We start from the raw sequence: 18,716 nt of genomic DNA on the forward strand, positions 1-18,716 counted from the left end.
AGATGTGGAATTAATATTTGAATGTAAGCTTTTCTGTGACCTGAGCCTTTTCTTCTTTTTTTGACATGAACACTTCCTCCTGTGTGTCAAGGAAAATTTGAGTTCTATGGCAGTATTTAATGATAATAGCTTAATGAGTTATGCAATGCAGTTACAATGGCTGCCAATTCATCAAGAAAATGAAATGTCAATAACTTGATGTATAAACTCTGTTGTGGTGCTATGCTAAAGATTTTATTTATTTCAGTTACTGGATGTCTAACTTTCAGAAGGATTTTTACCTCGTCAGGGCACCAAACTCCAGTTCATGTTTAGAGGGAACAACATACATAACACAAGGGAATTTATAAAGCTTATTAAAATTATTTCCTGACATATCAGGTGTCTCTGCAAATGAGATCTCTGAAATCCTAGGTCACTTCAGAAACTATACAATCACATATGCCCCAGTTGTTTAAAAGTTGTTCGATACCACTCCGTTCTTAGTTGTGCCTTAAATGACTTGGATGGTAGATTCCTGATGTCAGACGTGATTTGAGACTGGTTTCTAAAAGTAATTTCAGAATGTGAGGTTCATACTCATAAGTTAATAGGGTATTCCTTAACACTTTGTACATTCCTTAACACTTTGTACATTTGGTTCATTGGTTGTAGAGTATTTCAGTTACATTAACACTCGAGGTGGTGTAGACTTTCAAAACACAGAAACAAATCTCTGCTTGTTTCTGTAATAGGGTCAGTTAAATAGTGCAGTGGTAAAGTCTGCTTGAAGTTTGTGAATGTAAAAGACTCTCAGCTTCTTAAAAATGTTGAGTTAAATATAAAACTACACAATGAACTATTTACCAATGAAACAAGTCCCATTTTCTGTTGTGGGGTGGGGTTTTTTTGTTTTACTGATTTGGCTTGTGGATTTTTTGGTGGTTTCACAGTATCACAGTATTATCAGGGTTGGAAGAGACCTCACAGATCATCAAGTCCAACCCTTTACCACAGAGCTCAAGGCTAGACCATGGCACCAAGTGCCACGTCCAACCTTGCCTTGAACAGCTCCAGGGACGGTGACTCCACCACCTCCCCAGGCAGCCCATTCCAGTGTCCAATGACTCTCTCAGGGAAGAACTTTCTCCTCACCTTCAGCCTAAATCTCCCCTGGCGCAGCCTGAGGCTGTGTCCTCTCGTTCTGGCGCTGGCCACCTGAGAGAAGAGAGCAACCTCCTCCTGGCCACAACCACCCCTCAGGTAGTTGTAGACAGCAATAAGGTCACCCCTGAGCCTCCACTTCTCCAGGCTAACCAATCCCAGCTCCCTCAGCCTCTCCTCGTAGGGCTGTGCTCAAGGCCTCTCCCCAGCCTCGTCGCCCTTCTCTGGACACGCTCAAGCATCTCGATGTCCCTCCTAAACTGGGGGGCCCAGAACTGAACACAGTACTCAAAGTGTGGTCTAACCAGTGCAGAGTACAGGGGCAGAATGACCTCCCTGCTCCTGCTGACCACACCATTCCTGATGCAGGCCAGGATGCCATTGGCTCTCTTGGCCACCTGGGCACACTGCTGGCGTGGTTGTTTTTTGTTCGAGAGAAAATGCATGTAGCTATCACTGGCAACGAAGTCACTGGTTTTTGGGTGGAGGTGTTCTTAAATCTTCTTTAATCTTTTAGAACTGAATTTGAAATGGTCACTTTTGTAACTGAACTCTTTTTTTTTTTTTTAAGAATATTTGGTCATGCTTATGATGATTTGAAGTAACTTGTGTTTTGTTAACCATGATGGCAACACAGACATTAAGTATAGACAACTATCAGGATGGACAACAGGTAGGTGTGTTTTAGTTTCTCTATGAACTAGCATAGTTAGCAAGAGAAAAGAAGCCTTCTTTGGCACTAGTTTGTGAAACAAGATCTTGTGACAAGCTGCTATTCTTTAATACTTGGGTACTTAGTAAAGGTTTGGCTAATTCTTATGTGGCTTTGCTTCACTTCTGGAAGAATGGTTAGATAAGGAGTTTTCTTCCAAATCTCCTGTAGATTATTTGTATGCTCTAATATTCCTGTTTTCAGGAAAGTCAAATGGACATCCTTAATGTGTATATGAAATTTTGGTGTTCTTCCATGTCTTCAGTTCCAATGGATCGATGATGTGGACACCATCATAAAATTGTTGATCTTGAGCAAGTGAAGGACAAATTTAGTTGTCTAGAATTAAGTGCTATGCTGCAGGCTGAAAATTATAATTTTAAATTAATTTGAATGAGATTATTGATTAAAATTGCTAGTTAGAAAGTTTTTAGGCTTCCAGTTTCTTACTTCAGTTAACAAGCATTTAGAATAATGCAAGATATGTGTCTGGTCATGACGTTTCTTTTTTGTACGTTGATCTGTATGTTGCAACATTTTGAAATGCTAAATTAAAATACTGTGAACTGGAGACAAGTCATGGAGTGGCTTATACTCTGAAGATTCATTTTTACATGACTGTGCAGCCTTAAACAGTAAATACAACTACTTCTGTCAGCAGATGGCAACAGTGGCGAGCAGTCAGAAGGAAAACTGCAAATTTTCACAGGTCTTACCAAAAGATATTTATCTGAATGCAGTCTGGGATTACTGGTCTTTGTTGTTTGGTTCTTCTGGTTTAATTCTGATTTCTCTTTCTCCTCTCACCCACCTTACATTTTTATTCATCCTAGCAAATACTTTCTACCCTGTGACACATTAGTGAAAGTGATAGTGTGGTTTTAGAAAGAAGACATTGAGAGATTTTTCTTTCTGTTTCTTTTCTGTTTTAAGCACTAGATGACCACAACAGTCAGGTAAATGTGGATGCCTGCTGCTCTTATAGCTTGAAAGTGGCGCACAGAGAATGGCTTGCAGTCTTAAGTGAGCTATTTCCTCCTGTTAGTAATACAGAACCTTAACTGGGTATGTTCTCTTCCTTCAGACTCTGCAGATGTGTGACTAAACATTTTTTAATCACTGGGATGAGCCATCTCTTTTTACTTTGTTCCTCCTTGTCATTAGCCAATAAATTAGTTCATTAATTGTTTTTTTTTTGCCAAGCATTCTGGCTTAGAAGTCATCCGTGCTTGCTGTGGAAGGCTTTTGCAAGGCATTCTGCTCTGATGTAGGATAGGCAAGCATTTTCTCAGTTTCTGATTTTGCTAGGAGGTGGCTTGGTCCTAACAGATAATATGGCACAAACCTTTAGATTGCTTCAGCCTTCTTGCCAGGAACAGTATAAATTTCTTTTGCTTTTGTTGTGTGGAAATATTAAATACTGTCAGAGCCAGGTTCTCTAATAGCTTCTGAGACCAGCTCTCCTTTTGGAGGATTCCTGTGAGTGATGTGATGTACATCACACAAGAGAAGAGGGCAGAGGATTGCATTCTGTATGCTTCTGTCATAGTTTTAAAGAGTGGACAGATGTAATTTTACTCCCTCACAAGAGTAAAATAAAACACTCTTATTGAATTGATGAGAAATACAGAATTATATCTGAAAAAGATACAGAAAATTACAGAGCATATAAATCCATAACACCTAATAAGTATACAGGATGCATGAAAACCCTCTTAAACCTTTCCCCCAACCCAACAAAACCACAGTTCCCAATGCATCTTTTCCCCCCTGCCCCCCACAGTGCCTCTGGCACCCTTAGGCATAAACAGTCCTACCCCCCATGTTACCAGATACGCTCTGGGTCCTGCCAGAGAGAGCAGGCAGGAGGCAGAAAAGGAGACTGAGTTGGCCTTGCTGCTACCTTATAAAGAGATAGCAGAATATGGGATTGAATGACAACACTACAATTTCTTGGGTCCACCTCCTGGACTGTCTAGGCCCTGGAGGATTTTTCAGCTCCGTGGTTTGTAGACCTGTAACGACTTCCATTCTGCAGGTGTCAGTTTTGGCTGCTTGTGTCTGTTCTCTACCCAAGATGAAACTTCATAGGGCTGAAGCAGAAAAAAAGAAGATGGCAGTGATTTCTTTTCTTTGTACAGATGTTCCTAGTGCTCAAAGTGGAGAAAACCAATGAGATTGAGTTGAGAGGCAGAAACTATGATTTTCAGAGGTCAAGTTACTTGGGAGACCTTTTAGTCTGAAAGGTATTTAGCTGGAGGTGAAGGGAAAACCACTTCCAACGTTGTCAAAGCACCTCAAAGACATTATCAGGCTCTAGTGCAATTCAGGAGGTGCTCACTAGAAGCCTGTGTTTTTCTATTTGTGGCAGATGGTAACTGTTGCTTAAATGGATTTGTAGAAGCAGTTACTGCTCTCTTCTCTGGTACCTTGATATTTCCAAAATAATTTGTTATTACAGTATGTAAATTTATGTAATCAGGGGAAGTTGTACTCCTTATTATTGAAAGATTGGAGGGATGCAGAATATTTCAGTTATTTCTAAGAAAATGTGCACTTTATGGACAAGAAAGAATTCAGGATCTCTTTTTCAGTATCATGTACAGAAAGGAAACTTACAAATAGAAACTTGCTTCTGATTTCATCCTAAAGGCATTTTATGCAGGCATCCCCATAAATATTTTTGAGGAAAAAAAAAATCCTATTTTTTGCTAGCCCATTCCAAAAATAGCCACTTCAGAGACACAGTGCTTTTACAAGTTACTAGTTCTCATTTTAAAGCTGACTTGAAACTTGAAGTGACCTTTACACTACCCATCAAAAAGTGTCAAGGATTAAAAGAGGAGGTTTGTTGCAGCCAGGGCTCTTTGTGTAAATGCCAAGTCATACGAACCTTCTGGCAATTTAGTAGCCCTTTTGCCTTGCTATTTCCTTAGAAAACAGTACACTTATTTTACGTCAAGCATACAGATTTACTTATAACTTACTCTTTTTCTACAGATGCAAGTAGTAACAGAGTTAAAAACTGAACAGGATCCCAACTGCTCTGAAACGGATGCAGAAGGGGTGAGTCCTGCCCCTGTAGAATCTCAAACTCCAATGGATGCAGACAAGCAGGCCATTTACAGGTAGTAATGGACTTGTGTTCTGTCTTTTGAAGAGTAAAGAATAAAGGGTGGTGGTGTTGTGGGTTTTTTAAATCAATTATAAGTAGCTTAAAATCAGATAATCTCTTGACTGCCTCAGGAGTTTGCAGGGAAAGAATGAGATTAAATGAACTTCATTGTCAGTATTCTTGTCTAGATGATTCTGATTGTCAAGTCAAGGCAGAAAAACCCTTTAATTGTGGGATTCTTCAGGTTCAGCAGTTTTAAAAGATGTTCTAAAGATGGTTGCCTTTAAAGTAAAAGTGAAATTTAGAAAGCTACTCAGACTGTTGAACTATGGTCATTGTTTGTTTGTACTGTAGTTTTTATCTTTAATAGGAGATTTTATTGTAATTAGGTTGATCTTTACTCCCTTTTATTTAGGGATAACAATCTATTGCCCAATAATTAGCTCAAACTGTATTAAATGTTGATGTATTATTGCCCAATAATTAGCTCAGGGTGGATTAAATGTTGATGTATAAATACACTATTTTGAGATTTTCCAGTGTTAAGAGCTGTGCTAAATGGTATGTTCAATTTTGATGAGGTTAAGCATTCTTTCACTTGAGGTGCTTTATAAAGATGTAATTATTACTAGTTTGCAAATAAAGAAACAAAATAAACCCCAACAAAAGACAAACCACTCCCCCCCTGCCAGAAGACCTCAAACCACAGCCAGACAAACAATTTGAAGCAGAAAAATATATCCATTTATTTACAGACTTAGGCTAGAAAAATCACCTGCTCTTAACATGATTTCATAGGAGGCCTCTGATTCCAGATGCGATTTTTAGTCCCTCTTATATAATGTTAGTTGCAATGTATGAATAAGGCCCACATTGTAAAATAATGAATTTTATCAGATTTTTTAATGATGTTAAATCTTCATTCATCCTATTTGTACATCCCATTCCTTATTTCTGATGCACTGTACTAGTGTTGTCTATTGCCATTCAGTTACAGTGAACTAAATAGTATGTCATAGTGTTCCAGCTTGTGATTTTTCTTTTATATTTAAGTATATATATTTTACTGTTTAGATTGTGTGGTAAATCAAAATGAAAAAAACAAAGAACAACCCAAATTTCCATCATGTTCTGCTGTAGCCTGTAGTGTTATTCATAGTCTCTTCCAAGACTTCTGTTTCTTACCTAGGTGACTGCCACCTAACGTGCGCTAGGTGTTTCACTTTTCAGTTGCATGCACATAAGTGAAAATACTTACTCATGTATTTTAACTTCTATTCTAGGCACCCACTATTTCCCCTGTTAGCACTATTATTTGAAAAATGTGAACAGTCTACACAAGGCTCAGAAGGCACAACTTCTGCTAGTTTTGATGTAGATATTGAAAATTTTGTAAGGAAGCAAGAGAAGGAAGGAAAACCCTTTTTCTGTGAAGATCCAGAAACGGATAATTTGGTAAGCATAAGCCATTTGTTTGTTTCTGAAGCAATCATAAAACATTTGTCTCTTCTTCTAACTTCTGATCTGAAATGGTGCTTATAATTTCTCCTCACATTGCTCTTCCTACAAGAGATTCTTCTTTGTGTTAGTGCTGTGACATGTTTTTAGAACTTCTTCTGACCTGTTTTTTCCATTGTAAATTTGCACTTGCCCTTTGACAGTTGTTTCTCATCCTAAACTGGTTGAGATCAGTGTGTTAGAGATGAACAGAAACAGATGCTTGCCACACCTAGGTTGAGTCCACAAATCAATTTTGGTGCCAAGTGTTTAACATATAGTTAGCAAAAGCATATAATCAACACAAATCTTTTTTTCAGCTTTTGGTTTTTTTTTGATCGAGGTTCATCTAGTTAAGGTGGAGAAGAGCTGTTCTAAGGTGAACTTAGAAACTCTTCCACATCTACAACACTTTTTTTTAAGTGTTGTTGTCATCTTTAGGTGTTCTCAAAGTCCTGTTGTGAACCTGTGATTTCCGCAGTCCCTTAGTCTCTCCAGTTGAATCACATCTCTTGAAAACGCCTCACTTGGCTTCTAAACTGTCTACCTGCCTTCATCTTTTTAGAGTCATGTTGCAACTAGATTGTACTGTATTCAAGAGGGTTAGAATTACAGGGATTAAGTGTTTTGTTTCATTTTTGAAAACCTGTTCCTTTAAGAGGACCATGTAATGGAACAAGTCCTCATGCCCAAGCTTACCTCATAGGAGAAAAGCCTACTTTAAAAGGTGAAAGTTCACAAATAAAACAGAATGCTGGGTGGTCATGAACAACAGAAAAACAGTAGTGCTTTAAAGCTGGTATCTAAAAATATTTATGTGGGCAAATGATATCCTATGTGGGATGCTGTGGATATACGCATGGAGAGAATACTTAAACAAGAAACAAATTTGAGATGCTGTTTAGAATTGACAGCCGTGTCACTGTGAACAGGAGGGGCATATACTGTAACACAATGGGATCAATTCTAACTGCTTTTGCATAACTTGATTGCTTTCCAAGCCTTTTATGACTATTTGTTAGTTTAGTGAAGTTCAGGGAAGACAGTATTTAAATCACATCATGGAAAATAAAGATATAAGAAGCTCTACGTATAATTAGACGAGCATGCAAGTAGAGAAGGGTGAAGACAATATATTCTAGAGTGAGGCAAGCTTTTAGAGCTCTAGCTAGAGAGATCGGAAAAGTTACATTCTGAGCTGTGTGTTACATCCTTTTAACTGCAGAGTACAGCACCCCAGACTGAATCTTAATACATTGTGTCAATGATTTTAGTCTATGCAAATACAAAATCACCTTAGATTAAATCTTCTTCAAGGGTAGGTTAACACAAATTACTTTGCACTAATTCACTTGGAAGAGTGCTTTCAGAAAGTTCTACAACTTTTTGTCTATAGAGCAGTTTATCTTATAGAAGCTTTTATTTTCAATTTGAGAACATTTTAAGGTGCAAATAAGGGTTTTCTATTAGAAGGTGTCCCAAAACAATGCCTTCAGACTGATGGGAGAGCAGTTAAAGGAGGATATCCATGAATGAACAACAGCCATTGACCATTTTGACCAAAGTTACAACTAGAACAGAACTGAACTCTCAAATCCACGATTTAATATCTTAATTATTAGATATTTGTAGGCAGGTTTTGATACAGTTTACCTGAAAAATATTAATTTATACAGAGAGCAGCATAGTTTTCTAAGTAAAAAAAGGTATTAGCATGCCTACTAAAGCAACTCCAAGCAACTCCTTTAACAAAATAGCTGGTGTCACTTTAGAAATTAAAAATAGAGCATGAAAGACAAAACATAAAGGCAAGAGGAAATAAACTATAATTCTTTTCTTTATCTGCTGTCTTAGTGTGAGCAGCAGGAGTGTGAGGTACTGTGCTTTTTTTTTTTAATGTAAGTGGTTTAAAATATATCTATAAAATAATCATTACACATTGCTAAAAAGTGTCTTATGTTTTAAGCAGAAATAAGTAGTGTAGAATGGTTACAATGAGATGATCTGTCTGTGAAGAGAATGACTGTTCCACTGGTGCGCAGAAATCCTTGGAGATTGAGTGCCCTTGGTCCTGTCATTTTAGATCTTCCTTCAACAGAAAAGCACTTGGCAAATTCAGGGAGAAAAGGAAGAGTATATTATTGAGGGGAAAGGTGATAGACACTTTAAAGAGCCCTTAGTTTCTGAGGAGGACTAAATGCAGGCAGTTCAGCACAGATGCTGATTTGCGCATGTAGAAAATTTTATGGGAACTTTGGTTGTTACAAAATGAACTGCACACAGAAATTTCCAAATACCATAGCAGCATGAGGATCTTTGACTCAGTTATCTAGAAAGCTGATGACCAGAAATGTTTATAGTTTTGGAATGGCTTTTTTATCTCTTTCACTTTGTAATATGTTTGAGATCTTGTTATCGCCGTCAGCAAATTCACATCTCATGTGCTGCATGCACATCAGATGAGAATTGGAAGCCACCAATAAAATATTTTATGCTTCTTCAAATAAAGACTTTTTCTGAATATATTTGCCTCTAAAAATTATTTGGTTCTGCAGTTCTGCCTCAGGTTTTCTTCATTTGTAACTCTGATTTAATCATAGAATCAGTCAGGGTTGGAAGAGACCACAAGGATCATCTAGTTCCAACCCCCCTACCATGAGCAGGGACACAGTACCCTAGATTAGGCTGGCCAGAGCCCCATCCAGCCTGGCCTTAAACACCTCGAGGGATGGGGCCTCAACCACTTCCCTGGGCAACCCATTACAGGGTCTCTCCAATTTCATGGTGAAGAACCTCCTCAAAAAACCCCCCTTCCTCCTCATTTCAGCAAGAATACACTGTTTACCCATATCACTCCAATCGCTATTTCTTTTCAGGTGCATATCTGAATTCTAATATTTGGAAGGTAGTAGCTCTGGCCTCAGAGGATGAGGAAGTAGCAATGGATGTGGTTTATCTTGATTTTTAGTAAGGCTTTTAACCTTGTCTTCCATAATGTTGTCATAGAAACTGATACTATAGGGAGTAGATACATGAGCAGTGAGATGTCCACCAAGTGGATGATCTGGGTTCAGAAGATTGTGGTCAGTAGCATTAAGTCCAGTTGAAAGCTAGTCATAAGCAGTGATCGATACTAGAACCAGTACCATTCAACATCTTCATTAATGACCTGGATTATGGGACAGTATGCACACTTGGCAAGTTTGCAGCTGTTGCAAAAATGGGAGCAGTGGCTGACAACTAGATGTCTGTGCCACCACTCACAGGTATTTTGTCACTTTTGGAGAAATTGGCGTGTGGGAATCTCATGGAGTTCAACAAGGGAGAAGTAAGCCCTTGTGCAGTAGTACAGCCTGGGGGCCAGCAGCTTTTCAGCAAAGGACTTGACAGTCCTAGTTGACATCAAACCAAATAGGAAACTGAAAAGCATCCGTGCAGAAAAAAAAAATCAGTATACTTGGGCTGTGTTAGGAAAATCATTGGCAGCAGGTCAGGTCAAAGGGCATGGTCCTTTCCCTCAGCTTGACGCTGGTGAGAGGCAGCTGGAGTTCTGGATACAGCCGCTACTGTATGTAGATGTACTGGAGCAAGTCCAGCAAAGGACCACAAGGATAATTAGGGAACTAGAGCATCTCTCAAATGAAGAGATGGTGAGTGAGCTGGGACTGTTTAATCTGCAGCAGTGAAGGCTTTTAGGGGGGGAGGTGTGGTGGGATATTATCAATGCATCTGAATACCTAATGGGAGACTGAAGAAGACAAAGTCAAAATCTCAGTGGTGCCAAGTGAAAGGGCAAGAAGAAATGAACATAAGTTGAAACAAAGGATTTTCCATAAGAAAAACATTCTCACCATAAGGATGCTTAAGTTGCCCAGAGAGACTGTAGTAGTCTCCATCCTTGGAGACAGAAGCAAACTGGCCCAGAGCAACCTGCCATAACTGACCTTGCTTTCAGCAGGGGGGGATTGGGTTAACCTATCTCGAGGTCCCTTCCAACCTCTCAGTTACTCTGGTTTCTGTGAGCCTTCAAAAACTGGCTTCTTAAAGATCCAGCATGCCTTGACCTGCTTCAAATGTTGTGCACCAACATGCTCTCACATCTATCTTGTTTTGGTGATAGATAGGTCTGCTGTGTTCAAACAGTCCTTCCTGCCTATTGACCTGTTTGTGATTTTAGCAGTGACAAAGTCTTTTGGCTTATGTAGTATTCACCTTTGTTGATGGGCTGCACAAATGTGAATGATTTTGCTTGAGATGGATAAGCAAGTATTTGTCTTGTATTCTGTGGCTGTTGAAGTCAGTACTATCTTACACTGGAATAAAATCGAATCCTGCTCTGTAGTCATACTGTTAACTATGACTTTCTATTACTAGGTGCCAAATGAAATCTGAGTGTGAGTTGTCCTCTGCCTGTCCTGAGGGCTGGAGATTCTGAACAGCTGACATTCTGACAGGCTCTTCATTTTGTTAGGGTCAGGGAGAATGAAAGCAGGAAAGTTTCTGTCAAGGTGTGAAATAATTAGTACGGTTTGTCAGTCTTCAGCTTGAAATGTTGGTGCTTGCACAGACAAGGCAGTAGCTTTGCATTTTTTTCTGCCTTGTGATGCCTTAACTTATATAATAATTTATAAATTTAAAATCTGTTTTTAGCAGAGAGGGATTCTAACATCTTGGTTATGTCTTGTGTTCTTGCTGTCTCTCCCTTTTTAACTGCACTTGAGAATAGAAGCTAGTGAAGACCAATAGGTATAACAGGCCAGAAAGGTGGAGCAAGTAGGCCAAACGACTGCTTGCTTTCTACCTGTGCTCTTATCTAGCCACAGCATAGTCAAATAACTTGTAAATGCTTGCTTGGGAGCAGGCACTGAACTTGATGCCAGAGCTAAACTGAGATGATTTCAACTTTACGATAGTATGAACAGCCAAATTCAAGTCCTGTCCAAAGAGTCACAGGCCTGCCTATAAAGTAAGGAAATTTGCCACCAATTCAGCTGTTTCAGTTTTTTACCTTTTATTTCTTATGTAAGTGACATATAGAACTTGGCTGCACTGCACAGTCTTTTGTGATAGAGATGAAACTAATGGCTCCAAACCAATGGCCAGTATCTACAGCACTAAAAGAAAAAAAAATCCCCAAACTGTGTTGTGGTCTCCATGAAGTTTCAATTGTTGTCTCTTCCTTTGTTTCAGAGGTGTGTTAAGATACCTCTTTTCTTTCCAAGGAGAAGTGTAAGGCAGGAAGATGCAAAGTTCAATCCTGATATGTTGAAAGAAAACTAAGAAGCTTTAGTGTTAGCTCCTGGACGGATTTTATCAGCTTGCCTTGAGATGTAGAAAGTCTTGAAATTCTAAGTATGCCTTTACTTTTAATGCACATTCATCTTCCAGTCAGAAGAGGTTGTTTTTGGACTCTTCCAGGAGTTCCAGGCTGTCCTTAATAAATGCATAAAGAAAATGGCTTTTCTGTGCTAGTTACATGTTTGCCTTTCAAGAATTATTGGATGCAAATAGAACTTTGAAACTTTTCCTTCCAGCTTCATTGCCTCTGACCACACAGGTTAGACTCTTCAAGGAGGTAAAAGGAACACCACTTTATAATGTTTTTCAGTAAACATTCAGCTCTTACAGATATGTATGGCACAACATACTATTGGAACCAGAATTATTCACTGTCTTGTAGTGTCTTCTACAGGGATCTTCTGTTTGTCAACAGTTTTCCTCTCTTTTCTAATTCTTGGTTACTCATTCTGTCTCTACTGGCCTTCCCTGAACTTGGTGTAAATGCTGGTTAGCTACAAGTGCTTCCCTTCTCAAATCCTAGGCCACGTGGAAAGGGAGTGGAGGCTGAAGGGTTGTGCTCATGTTTTACTTACTAAACTAGAAGTGCACTTTCTTTCCAAGAGCATTAACTCCATCCTTGTTTTTGAATTATTACTCTGCACTCATCCTTAGATCAGTCATCTCTACCAGAAGATATGTTTGCTGTTGAGACCCAGGTCTTGGGTCTGAACGTTCCTAGCAGAGGTTCCCAAGTTCACATGTTTCTTTCTTGAAGCATGCTCATCTATATGCCCCTAACATGGAGTGTCATGTGCTGGAGCTTCTTACCCTTTGCCATCTCTACCTCATTTTCACAGATAGGTCTTGGAATGAACCAATAAACTAACTTCCTTTTGTTTTCCCATTAGTATCCTGTTGTGCTTATGACTTACACAGGCAGGTTCCTCCATGTCCTAGAAGTTATTCAGAATGAGTGCAGATAATTTTTAGAGCTTTCTGAGATAACACTGTGTCTTAAGACATTCCGCTACTCAATACTTCCTTGTTGCCTAGGGTTAACCCAGACACTGCAGAGACATTCTATTGACTCAGACTGATTTCCTATCTCATATGTTTTATGTCTAGAGTAAACTCTTCCCAGTTATGGGTGGCTCTTTTAGTTTTCCCCACATTCATTGAACCATAGGGATGGTTTAGGGTAGATTACAAGCTCAAGAGGTCTGCAGTCCAGCCTCCTGCATGAAGTAGGGTTAGCTGTGAAGTCAAAGCAGGGTTGCTTATGGCTTTATCAAGTCAAGAAACAATACAAAACCTGGAGTGTTAAACATGCTCTCACTTTTGTATTTGAACAGGACAATGCCTTTTTTGAAGGCCCCCGAGTTTTTTGTTTCGTTTGGGGTAAAGATTCAGTACCCTTTTCTCAAAGATTATCCTGTTGAATTTTCAGTTCTTAGGAAAAGCTGTAGAAGTATTGAAGTCAGCTGATGTAATATCATAGAATCATAGAACAATTTGAGTTGGAAGGGACCTCCAAAGGTCATCTAGTCCAACTCCCCTGCAGTCAGCAAGGACATCCTGCACTGATTCAGTTTGCCCAGAGCCCTGATGAGCCTGACCTTGACTATCTCCAACGATGGGGCCTCAACTATCTCCTTGGGCAACCTGTTCCAGTGCTCCACTACCTCCACAGTAAAGATCTTTCTGCTAACATCCAACCTAAATATCTTCTCTAGTTTAAAACCACTGCCCTTCATCCTGCCACTTCAGGCCTTTGTGAACAGTCCCTCTTCTGCCTTCTTGTTGGCCACCTTTAGGTACTAGAAGGTTACTATTAGGTCTCTGTGGAGTCTTCTCTTCTCCAAGCTGAAATCAGAGCATGTTTCTGGCTTCCTGGTAGACATCTCTGCATAACTTGCAAACTGTTGTTCGTGATGAAATGTTACAAAATCTTACTGCTGACTTCTATTCAGTGATGATTTGTATATAATTTTGTTACATACTTCAACTTGATCTCCAAAAACACCAAGCAAAAATATTTCTCTTTATCCACTCTGTAAAAAAATAAGCTAAGCTGACAAATGTGAGAAAGGCAAAGAAACACAAGGAAAACAGGACTGCCCAGACTCACAGATAACTTGCTGTGCAATTTAATATTCAAGATGACTGCAAATAGACCATTCCATCTTCCTGTTCTCATCTCCATCCTTTTCCTCTCGATTTCTCTCCCTTCTCCACCATATCCACCTCTTTCTCTCCTGCACAATGCGTTTCCCCCTTTTTTTCCCCCAAACTCCTAACACCTGGGTTCTGTTGGAGTCTCCTCCCACCCCAGGTGTCACCACTTTGCCCTCCCTGCCCACTCCCCTTTTCAATCTGGGTCTTGTTGGAGTCTCCTCCCACCCCAGGTGTCACCACTTAGCCCCCCCACACCCACTCCCCTTTATAAGTGGCCCCAGGAAAGGCAAGCCCCAAGCTTGCCCAGTTGGGCAGAAGGATCCTCCTCGGATCGTCACTGGTGAGTGCTCTGTGGTGCATCACTGGGTGAATGGTGGAGGGGATTCAAAGGCCGGGGGGCCTGGTGGGCCCCCCGGCTAGGTAGGGCTAGGTCTCCTGATTGCTCTGACATTGCTCACAGGTGCTGGGTAGGCTTCCTTAGGCTGAGTTTCTCTGTGTTGAGTTGCTTCTTTCAGCTCACTGCGGATGACCTGGAGTACTCAGCTGAACCTATACCAGATCATGGAGGAACGCATCCAAGCAAGTCTTGAATATCTCCCAGCCTCTTCCAGTGTTCTGTCACCCTCACAGTCAAAAAATTCTCCTTTGTGTTTACTTGAAACTTCCTATGCCTCAGCTTGCAGCCATTGCCCCTTGTCCTGTCATCAGGCATCGCCAAGAAGTGCCTGGCTCCATCCTCCTTCTGTGTAAGTAAATAACCAGCTCTAAAATGTAGGTAGAACAAACATCACTCTAGATGACCTCAGGTACCAAGTGAAGTGGCAGTGCCCACCTTTGCAGGCTGAGTCTCCCACAGAGCAAAACACTTTCTGCACAGGAACTGAAGGGCTCTGGTGGTGTCTGGTGTTATAGGATGGACTTAACAGCCATGTGGAGAAACCGTTCAGAACAAACTGCAAATCACATCCTTCAAAACAGAAGAGGCCTTTGGAGGGAGCAAACCAGGGCTATTTCCCTTCTTGGCTGAGGCAGCAATGAGGAAAAGGGGTGACTAAGACCCTGAGACAATCTTGAGCCCCTGCAAGGGGCCTGGCAGGAAGAGAGGCACTCTCTTGGGTGAGAAAGCCATGTTTTTGTATTTCTGGAAAGTGTACTTACTACTGTAAATGTGCAGCACTGTCTCATAAACCTGACTCTATCTCATGGCTGTGGGCTCAAAACTGGGGGGGAGAGGCTATCAAATCAAAACAAATGAAACAACCCATCTCTTGGGGCCTGTGTTCTTCCTGTGAAGATATAAATCATCCCAGAAGGATTTGTTCAGGAAGGTAGGTGAGCTGTAAATGTATATATTTTAATTGGCACTTCTTGCAAATGAGAAGTCATTTTCTTGAGGTTATTTGTCAGTATACAGAGATTCTTCTATATGTGCTGTCCACAGCATATGTTCTTACTATATGCAGATGTTATGTGTCCAGAAATCAATTAAAAATTGTAGGTATATGTATTAGATAAACAAAGGTGAGATGGAGACTATTGCTAAGGTAGTGTTTAGTGTGTTCTGTACCCTTCACATGCTGTGCTTGAGGCTCTGAAAAGAAAGGATGCAGGCACAGTAAAGCATTTTCAGAGCTAGAGGTGTCTCCAAATTTAATATATGATACATTTATAAGTGAATATGCTATGGGCAGCTGTTTCAGCAGGTTGTTTTTCAGTAATTCTGCTTAATAGTCTACCATTACTTTTATTTACAACAGTTTCCACAGTATAGCTCATGGCTGCTTCTGTCTTTGTGCCTTTCTGTCTGTGTGAAATGATGCTCCAGGTTTACTTGTACAGCTGGAAAAGCTGAATTAAGTGGGTTATAAAAACTCATTGTTCTGTGGCACACTCTACTCAGTAGCACTAAATAATAGAAAGAGGGTTGTCGCAGATGTTTAAGGTGTGCTTTTTAAGAATGTGGGAATGAAATATTCCTGCTGCTGTGATCTGTCTGGAAACATTTCTTTGTATTACTTTTGTTCAACATGGGTAATTTTATCAAGAGTTCTTGATTTTTTTAGTCTAGCTTCAAGGCTGGGGAAGGAGGTGATAGCAAGCAGCCCTGAGGAGAAAGACTAATAGGTGCTGATGGACTAGAAGCTGGACACGAGAAGATGGTGTGTGCTTGCAGCCTAGAATGCCCTCTGGGCTACATCCAATGAAGCATTGCCAGCAGATTCAGAGAGGTGATTCTGCCACTTTGCTCTGCTCTGGTAAGACTTCACTTGCAGTACTGCGCCCAGCTCTGGAACCCTCAATACAGGAAGGATGTGGACCTGATGAGGGTTGGGTCCAGAGCAGGGCCATGAAAATGATGAGGGAGCTGGAACATCTCTGCTGTGAGGACAGGCTGAGGGAGCTGGAGTTTTTCAGCTTGGAGAAGGCTTCAGCGACACCTAATAGCAACCTTTCAGTATTTGAAGGGGACCTACAAGAAGGCTCAAGAGGGACTGTTTATGAAGGCCTGCGGAGAAATTAGAGAAGAGCAGATTTAGACTGGATGTTAGGAAAACATTCTCTACAATGAGGATGGTTGAACACTGGAACAGGTTGCCCAGGGAGGTGGTTGATGTCCCATTCCTGGAGATAGTCAAGGGTAAGGCTTGACAGGGCTCTAGGCAACTTGAATAGTTGAGGATGTCCCTGCTTACTGGGGGGTGGTTGGACTAAATGACCAGAGGTCCCTTCCAACCCATGTGATTCTATGATTGTAAAAGCTGAGCTGCTTCCAACAATTTTTTTTAGCCCATCTGTGCTGCAAGAGACCAGGAGCCATATGGGCACAATTTGCGTAGCTGCAAATGAGTAAATAAGTCCTCATGGCAGGCGTGGCGTATTCATGAAGTTTTGTTTGCCTTCTTAACCACAGTAGCACAGCTTCCTGTAAGAGTAATGTGATTGTGTGTGGTTCTGCAGTAAGTTAAGTGTTACTAATTCTTGGTTCATGGTCAGGTTTTAATTTAATCTAGTTTTTCATCTCAAGCATAAACATAAACAATCCATTTGAGACTAAATCTGTGCAGAAGGGGGGACTTTTAGTTTTCCCTCTGAACAAATGCTGATAAATAATATCAATTTGTATAGCCATTTCAGAAAGAAAAAAGAATCCTCCTGACTGAGCAAAACTAACTGCTAAGATGGTCAAATATTGTGGCCAACGGCTATTTTTTTTAACTTCAGTTCTAGCTGAATGTTTAAGGCATTAACTAATACAGGTGCTCTGTGTTGATCTCTTACATGGGATGAATGTCATCATTTTAACTTTCTTTTTTTTTTGTCCCTGAACTCTTTGACTATTTGACTACAGACCAATTGTTAGTAATTCTGAAAGGAGTAAAATATCTTTTGTGTTAAAATGTAGTTAAATTTGCATCATTTAACTTGGTTGTATTTAAAGGTGATTAAACACAGTTTGAACACCAAGCACTTCTGAGAGCAGTTTTAGAAGACCTCTGGGCTTTGCACTTATATCAAAGGATTTTGATGCCTAAACCAATAGGTTTAAGCTGACTGGACCCAGTAGAAGGGATGAGGGATGGGAGGTGGGCCTGCCACTCACCAACAGTGGTGCAGTGCCAGCTGTGTTGTATATTCTGCACCGTGCTCCCTGCATGACAGGAAGGGGCTAGCCAGGGGGACATGAAGTATCTTCTGTAGCTTGTTAAGTTTCCTGTTCCATGTTTTTTCTCCAGCTTCCAGGCAGGGATGCATCACTTTTCTCTTGGTTTTGGTTTGTGCTGTCCACAGGCTGTTCATGTTCTCTGTTCCCCTGCTGCTGCTTAGGATGGTATTTTTTCTGTTTCTTTTTGGATAACCTGATATCCCTGCAGTAGACTAGTAAATTGTCCTATCTCAACTAACATTTCTGTCTCTCAAGTCTTTTTCCTTTTCCTTCTTTTCTGTTTGGGGAGAGAAGGAGAGACTTGTGAGAGCAGGCTGTGTCAACTCAGAACAGTGTCATAGGCTGTAAGAGTTACCAGTTTAAATGGATCAGCTGCCTCAAGTCTGTAGCTCAGATTTTTCTGTAGCTATACCTTTTAAGGTAGGCGGGTTGTTGGTTTTTGTTTGTGCTGTTTTTTTTCTTTTTAGCCCTGAAAGGGGTAAGTTTTCCTGTTTCTGTTATCACTTCAATTGTTTTTCTTGTTTACAACTTCCTATACTTGGGCGAGTGTCATACAATTCGAACACTTTTTACTGGAAAAAACAGGGAAAAGATTTGCCACAATGGGCACCTAAGTCATTATGGGGAGGAGGGGAATGCACACAGGAATTTACCTGCCATGATCTCCTTCAGGTGCTTTGAACAACGACAACTTCAGCTCCCAGCTGACTCTTAGAAGTAATATGTGGGTTACTTAGTAAGCTAAGTAATTTCATATTCTGGCCAGGTAAATGACCCTTCATATAGGTAAGATTTTTTTACAATCAATGTCTACACCATGTTTCAAAATGACAATGCATTCAGTTTCACAAAACTGAAGGCTATTTTTCTTGGAGATCTATCACAGCAAGTAAATGTTGAGAGCGATGTGCTGTATAAAAAAGTTAGGTAATTACATTGCCAATGTGTTATGTACTTATTTGAATGTCCTTGAGTTGTTACTGCTTCATGAACATTTAGACCATGTGGATTTTGGTCTTCTGCCATGACCCTTACAATCACCTAAGCTATTTTTGTACTGTATGTAATACCATTAGCTATCCAAGCCTCTGAATCTTTTTCTCGTAGTAAACGTGATAAGCATTCTTCTC

The 18,716-nt window shown here is 40.3% G+C and overlaps 1 protein-coding gene across 3 annotated transcripts in view; it reads left to right on the forward strand.

Moving 5' to 3' along the window:
* Positions 1-18,716, forward strand: part of PKNOX1 (PBX/knotted 1 homeobox 1) — a 49,120-nt gene that overhangs the window by 14,673 nt on the left and 15,731 nt on the right. Inside the window, exons 3-5 of one of the 3 annotated variants that reach the window (XM_064152595.1) lie at positions 1,715-1,816; positions 4,856-4,983; positions 6,254-6,425. In XM_064152595.1, coding sequence (XP_064008665.1) covers positions 1,766-1,816; positions 4,856-4,983; positions 6,254-6,425 — 351 coding nt within the window. In that variant the 5' untranslated portion in view covers positions 1,715-1,765. Of the gene's footprint in view, positions 1-1,714; positions 1,817-4,855; positions 4,984-6,253; positions 6,426-14,208; positions 14,263-15,985; positions 16,178-18,716 lie in introns of those variants that run through there. The other 2 variants (XM_064152596.1, XM_064152597.1) reach the window with 2 other exon arrangements.

This window comes from Pogoniulus pusillus, chromosome 12, assembly GCF_015220805.1.
Source record: "Pogoniulus pusillus isolate bPogPus1 chromosome 12, bPogPus1.pri, whole genome shotgun sequence".
NCBI lineage: Eukaryota > Metazoa > Chordata > Aves > Piciformes > Lybiidae > Pogoniulus > Pogoniulus pusillus.